Source organism: Delphinus delphis, chromosome 2, assembly GCF_949987515.2.
Source record: "Delphinus delphis chromosome 2, mDelDel1.2, whole genome shotgun sequence".
In the NCBI taxonomy this organism is placed as follows: Eukaryota; Metazoa; Chordata; class Mammalia; order Artiodactyla; family Delphinidae; genus Delphinus; species Delphinus delphis.
In genome coordinates, this window is record NC_082684.1 from 35086811 (window position 1) to 35108280 (window position 21470).

The following is a 21470-nucleotide window of genomic DNA, read 5'->3' on the forward strand; positions in this document are numbered from 1 at the left end:
GATTCAGTTTATTGACAGCTTTTTGTGAAAAAGTCATGTCTGTCATTTATATCTATAGACTTATAATTGTAAAAATTACCTTTAGGTTGTCTTACTTGTTTTTTTCCATTGGCCTTTTCTTGTTTTACTTTCCTTTCTTCACATGTATTCCCCTGAGAAAGGGAGGACAGATGAGGCACAAGACTGAGGAAATTAGAAGAGGATTTGACAGGAGAGGAGAGAGCCAGAAAATACTGGGACAAGGTGGAAGAGAGATCACTAGAGAGAGAGAGAGGAAGTGAGGAGAGAAAAAAGCCAAAAACAGGAGAGAAAAATGTCACAGAAGTAGAGAGAACTTAAATTTGAGTCTTAAATTCAAATGATGTTCCAAAATGTCTCATCAAAAATGTGTTTATTCTTTCCGATGGAGCCCATTGTTAAATTTCACAGTTTCTCCCACTCTTTTTCTTTTTAGCCCTGGTTTCATAAACAGAGAATGAACCTGGCTGCTTAGGATTCCAAGGGTTTGATTTGCGGCAGTTAAGAGGAAAGTGGAAAAGAAAGATGGGTGGGGGAGGGGAGGACTCCCAGTATTTCTTAAATGAGTTCCCTCTTTCTTTTTTGCCGGGGCGGGGGTGGGGGTGGTGGTGGTTCGCGGGCCTCTCACTGTTCTGGCCTCTCCCGTTGCGGAGCACAGGCTCCGGACGCGCAGGCTCAGCGGCCACGGCTCACGGGCCCAGCCGCTCCGCGGCATGTGGGATTGTCCTGGACCGGGTTTGGGGGCACAAACCCGTGTCCCCTGCATCGGCAGGCGGACTCTCAACCACTGCGCCACCAGGGAAGCCCTCTTTTTCTTATTTCTTGAATCTCTATCCTTTGTCTCATTTCTTTCCATCTTGGAAGAATAACACGGGATTATAGATAAACCTATTGTTTGGGCTCACTGTAAAGAAATCAGCAAAGTTAAGGAGAATAAAGCTTAGAAAGGTAAGAAATTGAAAGTCAATAAAGGAGAAAGATGGACCCAGATCCAGAGAAGATGGGTTTAGCCTGGGCCCTGCCTTGTAGCCTTTTCATAAAAACAGTACATTTGCAGTGCCACTTTACCCAAAACCTTACTCAAAAAGGAGAAGAAATGTCATTCTTTCAAACTGCTGAGAGGTTGGAGAGATGAATTGGAGACCATGGTCCCCAACTAGCCCTGCCCAGGAGTTGTGTGAATGTGAATCTGATGGGGTTAATAGAAACAGTGATTTGTTTTACTGCCGTGGGAGCAGTGATTATTCTGGCTCCTGCCTAGAATAGAAATCAGATTTACAAACTCACTTTCCGTCTACATTCAGTCTAAATTCAATGGGACAAGGGATTAAAATTCTACTAATCTTTGCTTTTCTTGGGGTGAAGAGTGTTGAGTGTGAAAGGGGAAAAAAGAAGTGATTCAGAAGAGTGTGATAAGGGGGAAAGAAATGCTAATCAGAGGGAACATTGAAAAACTGTACAATCCTAAGTGAGGAAAAGTGAGGGGATATAGGAAAGGAAAGCGGGAAGAATGAGAAAGTACATGAAAGAAAACAAACAGGGAAAATAATTAATACTTCGTGAAAATCGCACGCCAAATGTGCATATTGTACCATCTTCGTGATTTAACAAGCGCAAGAGGGGAATTTCGCTGCACGTTTGCCATATCTTTCCTCAGCTCCTGATTTCCAGAGCCCCATTTCAAGCTGCCTGGTAAATTTACATAGATGCGCCACCAGGACCACAAATGGGAGCTAAGAAAATCACAGCAGCAGAAAGGGCCTTGAGACAGCCAGTCGCGCCCTCCTCGTTCCCCCACCCATACGCACACACATTTGATAGCTGAGGAAACTGAGGCCCAGAGAGATTAAATGATGCGTTCATGAAACAGAGGAAGTGCAGTTAGGACTCAAACCTAGGGCTTTTGATTCTCAGTTCAGTGTTTCATAGCTGATTTCTTCACCTTTTCCTTCCAGATTTTCTTCCTTTTCCCAGCTTGCTTCATGGACTCACTACCTCCTAGTCATGTGGCCTCCCAAACTCTGTCCTCCTCAGTCCTTTTTTTCTCGTGTCCACACAGGTAGTTTAGTCATTAAAGCTTGTTGACTGTGTGTTCATGTCCTTGTTCTCATCTCATTGCTTCTTGCCTGGCCAAGACTTTGGTACCCTTCACCTAGACTATTATAATGACATTCTGCCTCTAGCCTCTTCCAGCTTCTCTTAGAGACTGCAGTCAGAGTATTCATCCTAAAATGTAATACTAATTTTGTCATTTCCTTGGCTTTCAGTGACTCCTCCTTACCTACCAAGTAGTACTTTCCAAACTCCTTAGTGTGGATTAAAACCTCCATGACCTGACTCCTGCCTTGCTTTCCAGCTGCCTCTCTCACTACTCCTAAATTCAACATGCCCAGCCCTGTCTCATTCCTTTGATTTTGCCCACACTGTTCCTTATATCCAGGATGTCCTTGTTTCCCCTTTCCTAACTCAAAGACTGCTTCCTTCGTAGAATCTTTCATGATTTTCTCTCTTGAGCTAAAATTAGTTCTCCACTTTTCTCATATAGGGCCTATAACATTCCTATTTATGTTATTTGTGCACATGTCTTGAGGCCAGGTAATAGGTCCTGTTATTTATTTTTAATCTCTCCCAGAGCCTGTCACAGTGCCTCATATATAATAGATAGGCAATGAATGCTTGTTCAGTTGAACAAAATTGAGTTTGTGCCAGAAGACAGGTAAAAGAATCAGTCACATATAAGATGAAAATAAAAGTTATCAATGTCCTACATTAATTTCAAATTTCTATGGCTAAAATAAGAAGTGCTTCAGAATGTACAAAGAATGTACTAATTATATGCTCCTGCACTAATTATGTATTAGTGGTAAGGCTCTTGCTAGATTTATCCTTGTCTTTAGAAAATAAGAGGAAAATGTTTGCCGGTGTAGGATATCTCTGGAATTTTTACAGATTTGATTTCTTTTTGAAATAAAATTTGGGATAGAAATTGATAGATGAAAATTCTATATATTGCGAATAAAATTTTGTATTTTTCTTATAAACTATGATAGCATTTTCCTACATTGTTTTCAGGTTTAATACTGTAGATTGGAATATAGGTAAAACCATATTACAGTGAAGTTCACCTGGTTTTTTGGACACTAAATTCCAGTGGGAAGGCCCAAAGACAAATCCCACTTGTATAAATAGCTTTCCTATAATCATTTGCTTTTTAAAAATTTTATTGAGCTAACATTTATTTATAACATTATATGAATTCCATGTGTACAACTTTATATTTCTATTTCTGTATATCTTACAATGTGCTCCCCACCAAAAATTTATTTTCCTTCTGTCACCATACACTTGATCCCCTTCACCCATTTAGCCCTCCCCACCAATCATTTGCTTTTTTTTTTTTTTGGTAGTACTCTTGCAAAAGTGACTAAAAATGTCTTCAAGTGTTTTTGGTATTTTTTTCCTCTCCATTTACATTTAGTTAAGTGTGCTTCTGTGTTCCTTCCATGATGTTCTTTTATGTGCATGACTGGAGCTGAGGCCCATTCTACCCCCCCCCCCCAAGAAGTTAGACAGTAACTTAGAAGTGGGTCAGCAGCAAGTAAGGGGAGAAATCTCCACCGGTGCCTACAAGACAGCCTCTACTTCAAATACTTGTTACAGGTTAAAGATCCTGAGCCATGGAAATATGTAAGGAAAATGGTAATTAAATGGTATCACCTGACAGCGAAGCAGAAGCCAAAGACGTAAGCAGGAAGAAAAGAGGGGCTAGGTGGTTTTAGATTTACCAAGAAATTGTGCTGTGGATCAATTCCCTTCCAAATCAGTAGGAATAAGAGGCCGTATCATGTTCAGGTTCTGCCCGCAGAGCTACCTCGGGAGTGGTTCACGCCCAGTGAGTTAGACATTCAGGGAACTAGGGAACTCTATCAGCACAGAAAAAAGCAAAGTGATGCCTACCACTTGAAAGATAGCATGAATATAGTCTTTGAGGCAGTTTCTGCAGGATAGGACTCTCACAATGGAGCAAAGGCAGGAAAGGGAATGCATCAAAACATCTAGCTGGATTCCTTTGTTCTTAACTACTCTGTTCTAGGACCCAGAGGTGACTGCTTGATACCAGGGATCACAAAGAAATGTAGTGGAATTTGTTTCATACCTGAAGTGTCTGAATCAGTTCTCCTGCTCCTGTAAAAATAAATAGCACATTTCAAAGTTTTGGCAGTATAACCACAAATACTTAGAAAAGAACTACTAAGTATGAGATAATCATTCTTTAAGTACTTTGTAGGTAGTAATGAAACATATTTAGCAAGCCAAGGGAATTATTCATTATAATACATCTTAGAGTAAAATTACCTAAATTTTCATAACATGTAAGCTATCCAACATGTAAAAGCTGTAAAAGTGAGTTGTATGTAATTACATATAAGCTATTTTTTTTTTTTTTTTTTTTTTGTGGTATGCGGGCCTCTCACTGCTGTGGCCTCTCCCGTTGCGGAGCACAGGCTCCGGACGCGCAGGCCCAGCCGCTCCGCTGCACGCAGGATCCTCCTGGACCAGGGCACGAACCCGCGTCCCCTGCATTGGCAGGCGGACTCTCAACCACTGCGCCACCAGGGAAGCCCTAACCTATTTTTATTGTAACTATCACCTGTCACTCAGTGAGGCTGTGACCATCCCTAACATGCTACCTCTCGAGCCCCTGAAAATTCATTTGAGGTTGAGACTCCAAGAAGCTAACTGCTGCTGCTCTGGGGCTTCCGTAAACAGAGTCAGCTGTTTGATCACTATTTCTTTCTTTCTCTACAGTAGGGTCAGCAGATAGACCACACAGGAAGCTCTCATAGACACGTGGGGTACATTCTGGAATGGAGGGGTGACTGGGGTAACAGTGCCTACTCTGCTAGCTCTACATCACAATCTCTATGGCCCTGATGGGAATCTTGTAGGTGAATAACATACCCAAGTATTTGTCCAAGTTAATACACTTCTTATGGTTTAGTGGATAAAATAGGAGACTAGCTGTCAGTTTTTCAGGCTATTTCACTTTCAGAGATGTCTTTGGATAAAGAAGTTTGTTTTCTGCATGCCTGATTTTTAAAATTAATATCAAAAAATACTTATTTTTGTAACCTCATTGACATGCTAAAGTATAAACTTGTCAGCTAATTTTCACCAAATCTTTGTTCCTTGGCTACATTTCAGTAACTCTTTTGGAAGTATTGCTGTTTGAGTAAAAGGGTTTGGGAAGAATAATTATCCTTAGATAATATCTTCCCAGATAAATGTGCAAAGACATAATTCTGATCCATTTAAGAGGCCTGGCAAATCCATGCAGTTCAGGTTCTACAATGGATCTTAAGGTTAAATTAGTAATTTTCTGAGAAGTTTGCAAACAACTACTCATGTACCAAGTAGGTCTGGTGATTTAAATAAGGTTGAGTTTAATGATAAAAGTTTTCAAGAGACTGAGAAATATCAAGAAAGTGTACTTAAAAAAAATAGGTGCAAATTAAAATAAAGCCTGCCATTATCCTCTTTAAAACAAAGGGAAGAGTCACAGTAGCACTATTGCCAAGGTATGCGAAGGAATATAAATGCTTTATAAAGTAAATCCTTCACTTCTAAAGCACCTAAAATGACATTATACAAGTCTCCAGCGTCTTTCACTCATCTAGATTTAAGTTGCTCAATTTACATTTTAAAGACCAATGAATCTGAGGGCAAAATATTCAATGACATCATTGTTTAATTTTTTTTTTTCCATTGTTCCAAAGTATACGGTTAGAAAGTGTCACTGAAATCCATGGTCTTGGAGAAGAAAAATGAATATATACTAGAATTTATTTATCACTCTCATGGTGTCCTGACTTAATCCTGCAATTGTCCCAGGATTAAGCATCAGTGAATCCCATTCTGTTCTTTGATCTTATCACATCTTTCATTTATAATGAACATTCTCAAATTAGGCTCTAGCTAGTAATTAAGTTCCTGATGTAAATAGGCAATAAAATATAACTTATGCTTGATTAAATTGGACTTAAGAGGATTAGTTAGAACCAAAATTTGTTTTTTGCTTTGTTTTTGTCTATTTCTTTCTTTCTCTACAGTAGGGTCAGCAGATAGATCACACAGGAAGCTGAGAGACTGAAGGGCAGGGCCTGGAAGAGTTTGGGATTTGCCAACCAAGATCCTTTTCAATCTTTAAAATTCTAAGATTTTTGCTATTTATATAGGCATTCATTTTCTCATCATTTCTAATAGTGATCATAATAGTGAGACTAACAAAATTTTGCACCTGCAGATCATTTTTCAACCTAAAAACTTAAGTTCTCTCTACAATTTTTAATATTTAAAAAAACTGCTAAGAGCTTATCTAATGCTCAGAGGATTTTTAGGGTAGTGAGACTGTTCTTTATGTGGATACATTGTCAGTATGCATGTGTCAAAACCCACAAAACTGTGCAACACAGAGAGTGAACCTTAAACTAGGGACTATAGTTAATAATAATATATCAATATTGTTCATTAATTGTAACAAATGTACCACACCAATGCAGGTGTTAATAATAGGGGAAACTGGGGATGAGAGGAGGGTGAGGAGGTGGCTGTGGGGTGGGTATATGGGGCTGTATGTACTATGTCCTCAATTATTCTGTAAATCTAAAACTGTACTTAAAAAAAGTTTACTAATTATTTTTTTTTAAGTTTCTTTTTTTAAAGGCATTAAAAGTTAATCCAGTGCTTCAGGGCATCTATTATTTGCAAAAGGGCAAGGAAAGAAGTTGAAATGATTTAAACAGTTAACCTTGTTAGATTTTGAACTGTGTGTTTCTGAAGCCTTAGACAAGGGCGGGACAGAGTTTGAGACATAATGAATGAAATAAAGCAGAAGGAAGATGTCAGAATGATCAGACTTGATTAATTATTATTTAGGACAAATTGCTAGATTGGATGGATTCAATTTTATCTCATTTGTTTTTTAGAAATCTTATGCTTTTCTATGAAAGTCATACTCATACACAGCAAAAGATATATTTTCTATTGAGTGGCACCTGCTTCTATACCTTTGCCTCTTACATTCTTTGTTTTTCTCTCACTACTTCTGACAGATGATTGATGACTTTTTTTTTTTTTTTGCGGTACACGGGCCTCTCACTGTTGTGGCCCCTCCCGTTGCAGAGCACAGGCTCTGGACGCGCAGGCTCAGCGGCCATGGCTCACGGGCCCAGCCGCTCCGCGGCATATGGGATCTTTCCAGACCGGGGCACAAACCCGTGTCCCCTGCATCGGCAGGCGGACTCTCAACCACTGTGCCACCAGGAAAGCACCGATTGGTTACTTTTTAAATCTCCCTTCCTTCTTTCTCCTCTAACACATCAGACTTCCAGTAGTCCTCCTGGGCATTATTTAGTTCCACTGAAAGAACTCAGTGGTTACCATCAAGAAATAATAGATCAGTGTCCTGAGGGAAATTTCTCTATTTCAGCTACTTCTCCACCCTCAATCTGAAGCAGGAAAGTTTCTTCCATCTGGAAAATAAATAAAAGCATTCCAACCGAAAGCAGCAGAATACACATTCTTTTTAAGTGCATATGGAACATTCTCCAGGACAGATCACATGATGGGCCACAAAACAAGCCTCAGTGAACTTAAGAAAATTGAAATCATATCAAGCATCTTTTCCTACTACAATGCTATGAACTTAAGAAATCAACAAGAAAAAAACTGCAAAAGCCCACAAATACATGGAGGCTAAACAATATGCTACTAAACAACCAATGGATCACTGAAGAAATCTAACAGGAAATTGAAAAAAAATACCTAGAAAAAAATGAAAATAAAAATACGACGATCCAAAACCTATGGGACGCAGCAAATGCAGTTCTATGAGGGAAGTTTATATAAATACAATCTTACTTCAGGAAACAAGAAAAATCTCAAACAACCTAACTTTACACCTAAAGCAACTAGAGAAAGAAAAAACAAAATCCAAATTTAGTAGAAGGAAAGAAATCATGAAGATCAGAGCGGAAACAAACGAAATAGAGATGAAGAAATCAATAGAAAAGATCAATGAACTAAAATCTGGTTCTTTGAAAGGATAAACAAAATTGATAAACCTTTAGCCAGGCTCATCCAGAAAAAAAGGTAGAGGGCTCAAATCAATAAAATTAGAAATGAAAAAGAAGAAGTTACAGCTGACACCACAGAAATACAAAGGATCATAAGAGACTACTACAAGCAACTATATGCCCCCAAAATGGACAACCTAGAAGAAATGGACAAATTCTTAGAGAGGTACAATCTCCCAAGACTGAACCAGGAAGAAATAGAAAATATGAACAGACCAAACATAAGTACTGAAATTGAATCTGTGATTTAAAAACTCCCAACATGCAAAAAAGTCCAGGACCAGATGGCTTCACAGCTGAATTCTATCAAACATTTAGAGACGAGTTAACACCTATCCTCTGAAGCTATTCCAAAAAATTGCAGAGGAAGGAACACCTGCAAACTCAGTCTATGAGGCCACCATCACCCTGATACCAAAACCAGACAAAGATACCACAAAAAAAGAAAATTACAGGCCAATATCACTGATGAACTTAGATGAAAATATCCTCAACAAAATTCCAGCTAATCAAATCCAGCAATACATTAAAAGGATCATACACCATGATCAAGTGGGATTTATCCCAGGGATGCAAGGATTTTTCAATATTTGCAAATCAATCAGTATGACATACCACATCAACAAATTGAAGAATAAAAACCATGATCATCTCAATAGATGCAGAAAAAGCTTTTGACAAAATTCAACACCCATTTATGATAAAAAGCTCTCCAGAAAGTGGGCATAGAGGGAACCTACCTCAAGATAATAAAGCCCATGTATGACAAACCCACAGCTAATATCATGTCAATGGTGAAAAACTGAAAGCATTTCCTCTAAGATTAGGAATAAGACAAGAATGTCCACTCTCACCACTTTTATTCAACATAGTTTTGGAAGTCCTAGCTATGGCAATCAGAGAAGAAAAAGACATGAATTGATTTTTTTTTAATTGGGGTATAGTTGATTTACAATGTTGTGTTAGTTTCTGCTGTACAGTGAAGTGAATCAGCTATATGTATACATATATACCCTCTTTTTTGGATTTCCTTCCCATTTAGGTCCACCACAGAGCATTGAGTAGAGTTCCTGAGAACAACAGGTTCTCATTAGTTATCTATATGAATTGATTTTTAATATATTTTTAAATCCAAACTTCAAAGCTCTTGGTCATATGGGAAAAATTTCTGAAGAAGCCTCCCTTGAATTTGACCTGATTGTTCTTCCTATGGCTATGAAGGGGAATCCCCATTTTGGCTCCGGGGCCTCAGGAGAAGCCCTCACAAGCCTTGCTCAGCCCTGCTTTGTACCTAGGAATGGCTTCTCATAAGGCAACAGTTCTCAAACCTGATTGTACATTTGAACCACTGGGAGGCCTATTACAACACAAAATGCTGAGACTATCCCAGGGTTTATGATTCAGCAGGGTGGGGGTGGGCCTGAGAATTTACATCATTAACTGGCTCTCAGGTGATGCTGCTGACCAGCCACACATTAAGAACCACTGGTAGGGCTTCCCTGGTGGCGCAGTGGTTGAGGTCCGCCTGCCGATGCAGGGGACGCGGGTTCGTGCCCCGGGTCCGGGAAGATCCCACATGCCGCGGAGCGGCTGGGCCCGCCCGTGAGCCATGGACACTGAGCCTGCGCGTCCGGAGCCTGTGCTCCGCAACGGGAGAGGCCACAACAGTGAGAGGCCCGTGTACCACCAAAAAAGAAAAAAAGGACCAATGGTATAGAAACCCTAGATAAGACACGATGCTTTGCTGAAGCATACAACCAAAAGTATTGAAATTATAATCAAGATCCACCAACACCTTGAATGTATTGGCACTTGGATCTAGAGGCCCTAGAACTGCGAGAAATGTGACTGCCCAGGGGCAAAAGCAAATGTTACTCTGACTTCAAGGCTTAAGAATCCTCTAAGGATCATCCATATTCCTTTCCTTCCCTGGACCCCTTCTTAGCTGGGAAAGAAGGTTAAGAAGAAAGCCAGTTTTGAACACTTAACCCTGAGTCAATTAAGATATTTTGTTTTCTGTTTTTGTTTTTGTTTTGACAGAATAGCCAACTTTCTTTTCTCTACGCTATTGGAAATGAAGTAATAGTGACAATAATGATCATTTGCTGACCACCTAACATGTCCCATTTATAATTGTTATGCAGTCAGTCAGCTTGGAACTCTATTCCCTCAGAGCTCCACCCTTCCTTCAGATCTCTGCCATTCCTCAGAGAAGCAGTTCCTGACCACTATCCCTACTCCCTCTTCAAATCTTTCTGTTACTTTTTGTTTTCTCGCAGCACATTCCAGCGGCATAATATACTTTATTTGATTATTATCTATACCCTCCACTAAAATGAAACACTCTATGACTCGTTTTCACTGCTGTATTTCCAGTCTCTAGCACATAGAAGGTGCTCAGTAAATATTATTGAATGAGTGAGTGAAACTTTTAAAAAGCTTGTTTCCCTGTTTTCCCCTGTTCCTTTTTATATTTAAAAAGAACTTAGACATAATTCATGACATTCCTCATTTTCATTCTTGCTAATGTAGCATTTAGATCTCTATATTTTTCTCTGGTTTCTTATTAGCTGTTATTCCAGAATGGTCATATTAATTTTTATCTTTATAATACCACAGTGTCTCTCACATTCATCTTGCAATTGGGTATTACAATTATAAAAATAGTTTTTCAGATTATTAAGTTATTCATTGGAAATGTAGAAAAGGGAAAGGGGGGGCTTCCCTGGTGGCGCAGTGGTTGAGAGTCTGCCTGCCGATGCAGGGGACGCAGGTTCATGCCCCGGTCTGGGAAGATCCCACATGCCGCGGAGCGGCTGGGCCCGTGAGCCATGGCCGCTGAGCCTGCGCGCCCAGAGCCTGTGCTCCGCAGCGGGAGAGGTCACAACAGTGAGAGGCCCGTGTACCGCAAAAAAAAAAAAAAAAAAAAAGGGTAAGGGATATGTAGAGAAGAAAATACAGAGAAGTGTAAAGATAAAAATACCTGTAAATACTCTAGCCTCTAACTCCAAAATGTGGACATCGTGATTCTGTTGTTTTCTTCAGCACACACCACTGACACCAGGCAGATGGCCCAGAATGCCAACTGAATGGTGTGAGAAGTTGGTGTGAAAATAAAAATTAGACAAGGTTGAACCAAATGTGGATAATTGAGTTGATTATGTTATCATTCAATTACATTGTATGTATGTCTGAGGATCTTCAGCAAACAATGCCCTAGTTGCAGGGACTTGAAAGCATGCACTTATTTACATACTTCACATCTTAGCATCACTTGGCATTTCCCTGCCTCACATACCTGGATTCTTCAGCCTTGAGAGCTGTGCTTTTAGAGTCTGTTGGCCTTATTTCAGAGGGCCTATCGCTCATCTCTTTGGATTTATTTGTCTCACCTTCTTCTGGAGTCAAGGTAGTTTGAAAACATCTTTCACCTTCGAAAGTTAGCATTAGGTTTGAGATGGTGACATGTTTTGAGGATTCTCTAAACTCATTCTTAATTTTTGTATATTGTAGACAACCAGCCTTCAGAATATTTTCCATTTTTTCCTTTGAAAATAACAGGCGGCAGCAAATCAGGGAGCAGAAGAGCATCATACAGAAGCAGATTATTTAAGGAGCAGTAATTATTTCATCTATATTTACTGAGTGGCCTCAAGCGCACAGGCACAATGATGAGGGGGGTGAGGCTTGGTATTGCACAGCCATTGAGAAGAGCCCCGGTGGGCGCTGGAGGTTGGCAGCATGGGGACCTGACACAGCACATGCTAAAACTCATGTGGTCAGGTATACCAATGTCACCTCACACAAGAAAATTAGGACTCAATTGCAGGACTTCCTCTCCCTGAATTGGCAGGAAAGGAAGGTTTTCTAGAAATGCCTTGACACCTGCTCCCCAATCCAAGGTTGCTCTTGATTTAAGAGCATCTAATAGGTGACAGAAGTTGGAGGTTCCTAGTAATACTAAAGAGTTTGTTTTTCAAAAGACTTAGAATCTAAAACTTAGTACCCTAAAATATCTCCCGTTCTAATGTCCTGGTTTCTGTTAATACACCACTTCTGTCGCTCCCCACCTTCCTTAGAATCTCTCTCAGGCCTCAGAGCAATAGGTCAGCCGGTCTTAAGGACTCTGTCTCTCTTGGACTTCTCTGGTGGTCCAGTGGTAAAGAATCTGCCTTCCAATGCAGGGGACGTGGGTTCGATCCCTGGTCAGGGAACTGAGATCCCACGTGCCGCAGACTACAGAGACCATGAGCTCTGAAGCCCGCACACCACAACCAGAGAGAAGCCCATGCTCCGCAATGAAAGATCCCGCGTACTGCAACTAAGACCCTATGCAGCCAAAAATTAAAATAAATAAATAATAAATCTTTAAAAAAAGACTCCGTCTCTCTGATGTCCTTCACATCTGCACCTTCTTCCTCCCTTTGTCATTACATAGTCCATCACCTCTATGGCTGTTCCTTGAAAATAATGCAATAATCTTCTCTAAAGCTAAAACATATTTTTCTGACAATGAAAGTAATGTATATTTATCATAGAATATTTAGAAAATCCTAAGAGATATAAAGTTAGAGGGAGAAAATTATTGCTTGCTTGATGCCACAGGCCAGAAATAACTACCATGACACATTTCATTGCGATCTTTCTGTCCATTTATTTATTTTGAATGTGTCTGCTTTGTGGTCATATCCCACATTTTTCACTTAATGATTTATTATAAAAATTTCCCCATGTTATTAAAAACTGTGTAAAGCTACTTGAATTTTTCTAATTAAAAATTATTTTTATTGTAGGAAACAGAAAATTCAGAAATATATAAAGAAGAAAACATCAATTGCTTATAAACTTGCAATCTAGAAATAAACTACTATTAACAATATGACTTTTCCCCCTCCTATTGTCTGTGTGTTTACATGCATTTTTATGCAATAAGGATCATATTCTTTACTTCATTTTTCACTCAGGTTTACATCATAAACATTTTTCCAAGTAAAGAAAAATTCTCCAACAATTTTAACAGCTACAGAGTAGTCATTCGTTTAACAAATATTTCCTGAGTGACTATGATCTTGCCAGTCACTGTGGTTGCTCCTGAATGAGATAAACATGGTACCTGACCTTTGTGGATTTAAATTCATTTAGCCATTTCTCTGTGGTGGATGTTTAGTTTACTTCCGTATTTTCATTATTTCATTTTTATAAACATGGTATAGATGTGGTATGATTAACATCTTTATAGCTAAATCCTCATTCCTATTGATGATTAACTCCTTAAGAAAGATTCTTAAAAGTGGAATCACTGAGTCAAAGGGTGTCAACATTTCTAGGTTCTTGACTCATAATGATTTCAAGAAAGTTTGTTCCAATTCTCACCCTACCATGAATCTTTACAAATTCCAAGGTGACCCCACCTTTACTAACACTGACTATTTTTTTTTTTTTTTTTGCGGTACGCGGGCCTCTCACTGCTGTGGCCTCTCCAGTTGCGGAGCACAGGCTCCGGAGGCGCAGGCTCAGCGGCCATAGCTCACGGGCCCAGCTGCTCCGCGGCATGTGGAATCTTCCCGGACCGGGGCACGAACCCGCGTCCTCTGCATCAGCAGGTGGACTCTCAACCACTGTGCCACCAGGGAAGCCCGACACTGACTATTTTTATTCTTTTAATTAGCAGTTTTATAGATGAAATTTTTTTCAAGTTTGCATTTCTTTGATTACTAGTGAGGTAAAACTTTCCCACTAAATTCATTAGCTAGCGTTTTCTTCTTCTGGAAATGTCCATCTTTGCCCTCTGCCATTTTTCTGTTGTGGGCCCCACGGAGGTTTCTCAGCAGCAGTCTACACACTGATCTCTTTACCTGCCATCCATCCTTCCATCAGACTAATCTTTTAAAAACACAGCTTTCACTCCCTTACACAGAGATTTTGTGGCTAAGGTTTGCCCAAGGACTGAGTCTACACTTCTTATTTTGGCATTCAAGGTTTGCAAGCAACTTTCCATCCTATATCCTAATATTTTCCACATATGTTATGCTCCAGCCAAACTGATTTATTCTCAGATGTGTTTCTGTGTTTTTCCACTTTCTGGCCCTTTCTAAAGATGCTCACTTTGGGTATTTTATTTTCTTATTTCCACCTTCACTTCTTATTGAAATTTCACCCTATCCTTCAGTATACTTCATACTTTTGTGTACATTTAAACCTTAATATAGCCCTTGCATGATATTAATATCCTCATTTGAGAGGTGAGGAAACAGACTCATGCAGGTTCAGTGACTTGGCCAAACTAACATGCAGCAGGGCAAGATTCCAACCCAGGGCTTCTGACTCTGATACCAAAGTTCCTTTTATCCCACCATAGCTTTCTACAGGGTTAAGTTGTATGGTATGGATGTGCACTGCCTGTTTCAGGGAACATCTTACAACTCTTTTACACCAGGGTTCAGGTAGCGGAACTCATTGTTAATATTAGGTTACTAAGAGTAAGTTCCATAGCATTTTGATAATCGATGTCAGGTAGCTTTTACCAAAGAAGGTGAAAGAGAGTGATTATTAGAGAATGAAAGTCTTCCATGTCACATACCTCTTCCTCCCGCTTGGCCCTGAGTATGTCATCATTTTCAAACACCACTGTGACATTGCAGATGTCCGTGACTTCTGTGACTTCTGTGACAATCCTTATATCCGGGGCCTCGGTGACCTCATTTTCTGGAGTATCTGTGACATCGGTGACATCGGTGATGTCCGTGAATTCTGAGAAATCAATGCTTTCTATGCCATTGATGAGGTCTGAACATGTGTACAGGTGTGGGGTCTGTACAGCTGTGAAGGCTGCAATATCCGTGATGTCCACTGACCCTGTGATGTCTGTGCTGTTTTTGATTTCTGAGAGGCTGAAGACTTCTGACACTTTGGAAGCTTTGGCTTTCTCCTCATTCAAGAGGGAGATGAGTTCCACCCACTGACGGAATAGGGTGTCTTGTTTGCATGCAGGGGCACAGAGCTGTAGGTAGTAGGCTCGGCCACTCACCAGCTTTACTTTGATGCGCATATTCTCAGCATCATGCACAGAAAGAGTCACAAACTGCAGAGGGAGAAACCTGCAGACAAATGCAAATATCATCTGGAGGCCTGATTGGAAACTATCATGAGGACTTTCCTTTTATAGCAGTTTGTGGCGTGAGACTCAGGACAACAGGCGTGTCTCTCTGACGGGCCTGGGGAGGGGCAGGCATGGGATGGGGCAGGACCTTCTTGTGGCCATATGTTCCCAGGTCTGGTTCTTAGCTTTTGAGGGTCAAAACTTTGATTTTTAGTACATGTAATCAGGCTCCTGAGGGCCATCTGGCCTGAATCATACTAAGACTCTAATGAACTAAAATATCAACTATTTACTATTTATTTAGGAGAAGTTGTCCCATTTAGTTAATCCTGCAAGGTTGAGACTGAGAGAAGTTAGTGATTTTCTGTGGGTCCTACAGCAAGTTGGTGGCTTGAGACAAGACCAGAGCTAATTCTGATGGAAGTTGGGATAGGGTGGGGGGAATGTTCTAGAGAGGCATTTTATTATGAGCCTTCAGTTCCTGTTACTTAGGTTTAAGTTTTGAAAAGTGAATGGCCTGTTTGACTTCCAGGTTGTCAAACTATCTCCCCAGACTTTAAGGATGTGACTCTCTCATCTGCAGCAGGGAGCACAAGTGAGATGCTCCCTTGGACCACTTGTCATCTGTGTTTCTATTCTCAGCTCCTCAGGGGCAAAGCATGTTTTCTGAGAGGTCTTTAACCTCTTCTCTTTGTAACTCACCTGGTGAGCACCACATTCTCCGGAGAAGGAGATGTCAGAAGACTTTTAAAAAGGGGTTCTGAATCTTTCTGGGCAGCGGGTGTCAGATGTGCCAACAGCATCACATTGGGGGTCTTGAGGGTGGGACTGGAAGAGCAGATGCCTACAGTCACCCAGTTGGCTCGGTTATGAAGGTAAATGGATTCACCTCTCCTGTTGACCTGAGGCAGAGAACAGGAAGAGGAGTTTTCTGTTAAAGTGTGTGGCCCTGACAACCTCGTTTACCCAAGCAGTGTAGGAATAAAGGAGAAATGAACCATGATGCCTTTGTTCAAGTGAATTCTTAGAGATATCACAGAGAACAGACAGACACAGTCTCTGACCTGTGGGGTCCACTGGGGGAGGCGAACATTAAACAAGTATGTCACTAAGTGTTGTTGTAAGTGTTACTGAGTATAAGTTCAGGGTGCTGTGCTGTGGAGCACATCACAGAAAACTTGACTTGGGAGGAGGAAGGCAATGGTGTGCTGATAAGTGTGTAACCACTGTCTCTCGGGAGATACTCATAAGTTTATTATCAATTTCACTGGTATAAAAGATGAGTAGCACACAATTTACAGACAATGATATACCATACTCTTTATGTTAAATCCATACAACCAATTGATTCTCCCAGAAGTCAAACTTGTATCCATAACCTCAAGATAATAGTAAAATGTAGTAATATAATAGGAATGATGAGTTTTGAGTATTTGTTGCCTTTGGTTTTTTTTTGGGGGGGGTACTTTAAAAAAAAACATTTACTTATTTATTTATTTCCGCTGTACTGGGTCTTAGTTGCGGCATGTGGGCTTTTAGTCACAGCATGTGGACTTCTTAGTTGCAGCATGCAGACTCTTAGTTGTGGCATGCATGCGGGATCTAGTTCCCCGACCAGGGTTCAAACCCAGGCCCCCTGCATTGGAAGTGCAGAGTCTTACCCACTGGACCACCAGGGAAATCCCTTGTTGCCTTTGTTTTGAATAGTTTTATTTTTATTTTTTTTTGCGTTATGCAGGCCTCTCACTCTTGTGGCCTCTCCCGTTGCAGAGCACAGGCTCTGGACGCGCAGGCTCAGCAGCCATGGCTTACGGGCCTAGCCGCTCCGTGGCATGTGGGATCTTCCCAGACTGGGACACGAACCCGCGTCCCCTGCATCAGCAGGCAGACTCTCAACCACGGCGCCACCAGGGAAGCCCCTGAATAGTTTTATTTACAAGTTTATACAATTTAATTCTTAACGATGGCTGTGTTTAACAACTGACTTGTAAACTTCCTGAACACTTACCAATCGGCCAGCTCCAGCACACCCTTACCATAGGGTCAGAAAATCCTCCCCTGAGGAAGGGACCTCTAGCTGAGACCTGAACAATGTGGGACATAGACTGGCTGAGAATCTCTGCCAGTTGGAAGAGGAGGAGACTGGAAAGTGGGTAGACAGGGATGTGAAGGAAGCCAGAGAGGGAAAACACTTGGTTTCTCAGCTGTACATTAACTGCTTCAAAAAAATAAATGACTTAAAAGCAAATATATTTAGAAAGAGATTGTAGCCTACACTATTGATTACCTACCCAAAGCCATGCTCCTATTCATCGGATTAATGGAATTCTGGTTTTGTCCAGTATCCACCCCTCAGGGATGCTGCCCCAGCTGAGGAGCTAAATCCTGATCCACCTAAACTGGTCATGGTGATCCATTCCATCCCCTGGCCAGTGATTGCTCTCAGCAGGCCCTGGCCAATGAGACACTGCTGGGGGCCTCCTGGAGGCTCTGGGAAAGGGTTCTCAGCCCTCACAGACAGTTCAAGGATGAGACACATCCCTTCCGTTGCTGGCAGCTGTCATGTCCTGTTTGCATGTGATATCACGAAGGGAGTGAATTTGAGGGTGACAACAAAAAGAGACAACCCAGGTCCCTGATGACTCCCAAGAGTGAGTTGGTGTCCTGTGGTTCTTTCACTCTACTTGAGATAATTGTTCTTTTTCGCTCACAGTTGAGTCAGGAACCTTGATAACTTGCTGCCAAAGACATACTGACCACAAGAGGTTGTGTGTGCTAAAGGGAATAACATACCCAGTTAAGACATGGGGCCATGTCTGATTTATAGAATGCTGACTGCCTCTCCCAGTGTTCATTAGAGCTTGAAAATGGTTATTTGAAAAAAGCTTGAAAATGGTTATTGAAAAGCTTGAAAATGGTTATTTGACTGCCTCTCCCAGTGTTCATTAGAGCTTGAAAATGGTTATTTGCAGAAGTGTGAAAAATAAAATAAAAAGATTATTAGTAGGAAAGAAGCGCACAGAAGGTAAAGAGCATCAAATCACAGCATCTCATGCCTTCTGGGGCATGACTTAAACATTAGTGTTCTTTGAGGCATCACCTCCCTCCTATGGTGTCTGGAAGTGAGGAGGTCTCCCGTCAGTGCAGAGAATGTGTGTATGTTGTCGTTCCTGTCACTCCTTTGTAGAATCAGCCGAGGAGCTGCTTAAATGGGCATGTTTCACGTTAGACTTGGTTGTGACATTTTCAGGAAGTTTAAGGGTATGGCCAACACCATTGAACTCATTTCCCTGTTTCTTTGTCTGAGTTTTCTTTTTTTTCCCTTTGGCCATACCTCACAGCATGCGGAACTTCCCCAACCAGTGATCGAACCTGCACCCCACTGCAGCAGAAGCACAGAGTCTTAACCACTGGACCGTCAGGGAAGCCCCTGTCTGAATAATTTAATGTTGAATGTTTAGCGGAAAGTTAGAATTGCTCTCAAATGCATTGAAGTGTAGTTTCATTCATCATGTAGGTACATTTTCAGGAGAAGGAAACTCTTCTCCCTGGCACAATTTGACAATTATATTTTACCTTCAGAACTAAGAACCAAAATGCATTTTAATCCCTAGTTGTGTCATAGATGTTATTCTTTAAAATGTCTCCTAAGTTAAGGAGTTATCTGAGTGCTTTCCTGTGGCAGAATATTCTAAAAATGACTATAATCTCTTTGTGTAGTTTTGGGGAGATGATGATAGAATGAAAATTTCAGTAGACTTGGGACAGAATTTCTAGGTAAGAGTTTGTTGGGAAAATTTGAAATTAATTTTCCTTTTACATCATAATTATTTTAGGTTGTTTGAAGTTCCCAAACCATTCCTTTAATTGTATCACACATTCCCTTGCCACATTAAAACAATTTTTCCAACCTTTTCTGTTGTCTTTGAGAAAATTAATTACCAAAGTTATTAGAACTTAATTCAGGGCTCAATTATTATTTACCTGGATAAAACTGCTCTCTAATATGGGAGGAGATACAAAAGGGGCATACTCTCCTTCATCCAACATATTTTGAAGCTCTCCTGGATACTTGGAGCCTGGGACACAGATGTCATCTTGCTCGTCAATACTCATAGTAGACTTGCTGTCATTCTTCTTCATTGTGCTTATGTATAAACCTCAGAAAGTTGAAGAAATGGAAATACAGTGAACAGAGACAGAGAAAATCTAATATAATAATTAAGTCGCCTCACTTTTCCACTAATTCAACAAATTTTATCAACATCTACGACATTCCAGGGACTGTGATGGGCACTGGAGATCCATGTGAATAAGACCAATAAGATGCCTGCCCTCACGCAGGTTACAGTCTCTGGGGAAACAGCGAGTAAGCAAGAAGATGTTGGATGATAAGGGCTACAAAGACTCTGGATCAGATCCATGTGATAAAAAGTGTCTGGGGTGTGGGACTGGCAACAGAAATTAGTTAGGGTGGTTAGGGGAGGCCTCTCAGCATCCCCCCTCCCCAAACCATTATTTTCCACCTTCCTAATTAATGGTACCTCTATCCTTCCCAGCATGCATGGGCCTAAAGTCCTTTTCTGTAAGTAGGGTATACCATACTAACCTGAGACCATCTCTTCCTGACCATTCACCCACTACCGAGGCTTAGTGAACAGTGGGTATCTATCTAGTCACTGACAGCTGTACATCTCCTGCTGTCGCTCTGGCTCTCTCTCCAGAACCTGCTTCAGTAGACACCAATGGCTCTTCATCATTGGATTTCACCTTTCATCTACCAGAAATCACAGAGTTCCAAGAAAGGAACAGGTCCTAGAATGCAATTCTGTTCAAACCTTCAGAAGGTCACTCCTCCTTCTTCATAAACTCCACGCCGGTTAGAGGAAAGCAGTAAGTTCTGAATGTTTATTTCCACCTCAGTCCTTTCTCAGAGATCCTTCTTTTCCTTTCCCTGGCCAAGCTAGAGAGTAGCAGTGAACATGCCCCATCTCTGTCCCAGCCAGGGCCTGGGACACAGAGGCCACCGCTGCCTGCTATCCCATGAGCGTGTGACCCTGGGAATTCTCATCAGACCTTCTGCTGGTGACAACACAATGCCCCCCTCCAGCGCATCTTACACATGAACATAGGGAAAGTGAAATAACTCAAGAGAAAGTGAAATAGTCCAGAGGAGCCAAAATGTAAAAAGAATGAGACAGATCATTCAGGAAAAAAAGAGAAAGAGATAAAACAACAACAATCAGCTGAAACAGAGAGGATGGAAAATAATAACCAACAAAATATATTTAGTTCTTGCTTTGTAGCAGGCAATAATAGCTTTACATGCACTGTCTCATTTGATTCTAAAAGCACTATGAACTAGCATTTTTAAGATGCTTATTTTATACACCATGAGGCTTGGAGAGGGAAAGTAACTTACCCGAGGTCACACCTTATAAGTCCCCACACCAGGAATCAGAACCTCATAGTCTGACTAGAGGAGCTTATGCCATGGCCTAAGGTTCAGTCCTGCCCTGAGTGCTTGGAAAGATGGATGTGAGAATCGGCAAGGGTGCGAGGGGTCAGGATAGGTCAGGACGTATGGGAAAAAGGAAAAGGAGGGTGAACCAGAGACAACAGAAGGTGCCTTCCCCTTCTTCCTATTCTCTTCCCTTCCTGAATAATTTAGTCCTAAATCCATTAGCTGGGACAAAGGGAGGCAGGACTCTGTAATGAGGGGAGTGAGGAGCCACAGCTCAGGAGACAAGGGAGGCAAGAGGGCATCTATTACCAGGAGAAGGGGTGCAGCCCATTGTAAGAAACCAGGGCCGAGCAGCCTGAGGAGGGGGTCCGAGAGGGAGAGAGGACGGTGGCAGAGATGGGTAATATGTTCATGCAGGGGAATTGATCTAATAAAATAGGAGACCATGAGACTCTATGTAAATTAAAATTTCGATGAGGAACAGAATATTTAGTTCAAAGTACCTCTCACCAACATATTTATCAGTGTCAAGGGGAAAAAATAACTGTACAGTGAAGAAGCCGGGCAGACACCGTCTCAGTGAAGTGATGAGTGAACACTATCAGTAATGGGAAAAACCAAAATGATGTACCACCTTACAGGATGCAACGAGATGCACATATCATTCTGTGATATTCCTCCCAAAGATGCATGACCTGAATCCAATTATTAGGAAACATCAGACAGATCCAAATTGAGGGACATTCTACAGAAT

General features: G+C 41.1%; 1 protein-coding gene across 1 annotated transcript; it reads right to left on the reverse strand.

Moving 5' to 3' along the window:
- Positions 1-124: 124 nt before the first annotated feature.
- On the reverse strand, positions 125-19871 carry GARIN2 (golgi associated RAB2 interactor family member 2). Its single transcript, XM_060003407.1, has 7 exons — positions 19862-19871; positions 19237-19412; positions 15955-16154; positions 14734-15250; positions 11452-11699; positions 4175-4203; positions 125-258 (listed from the first exon to the last, which is right to left on the reverse strand). Exons 1-7 carry the CDS (start codon positions 19869-19871, stop codon positions 125-127), a joined length of 1314 nt encoding a protein of 437 aa, XP_059859390.1.
- Positions 19872-21470: the final 1599 nt, after the last annotated feature.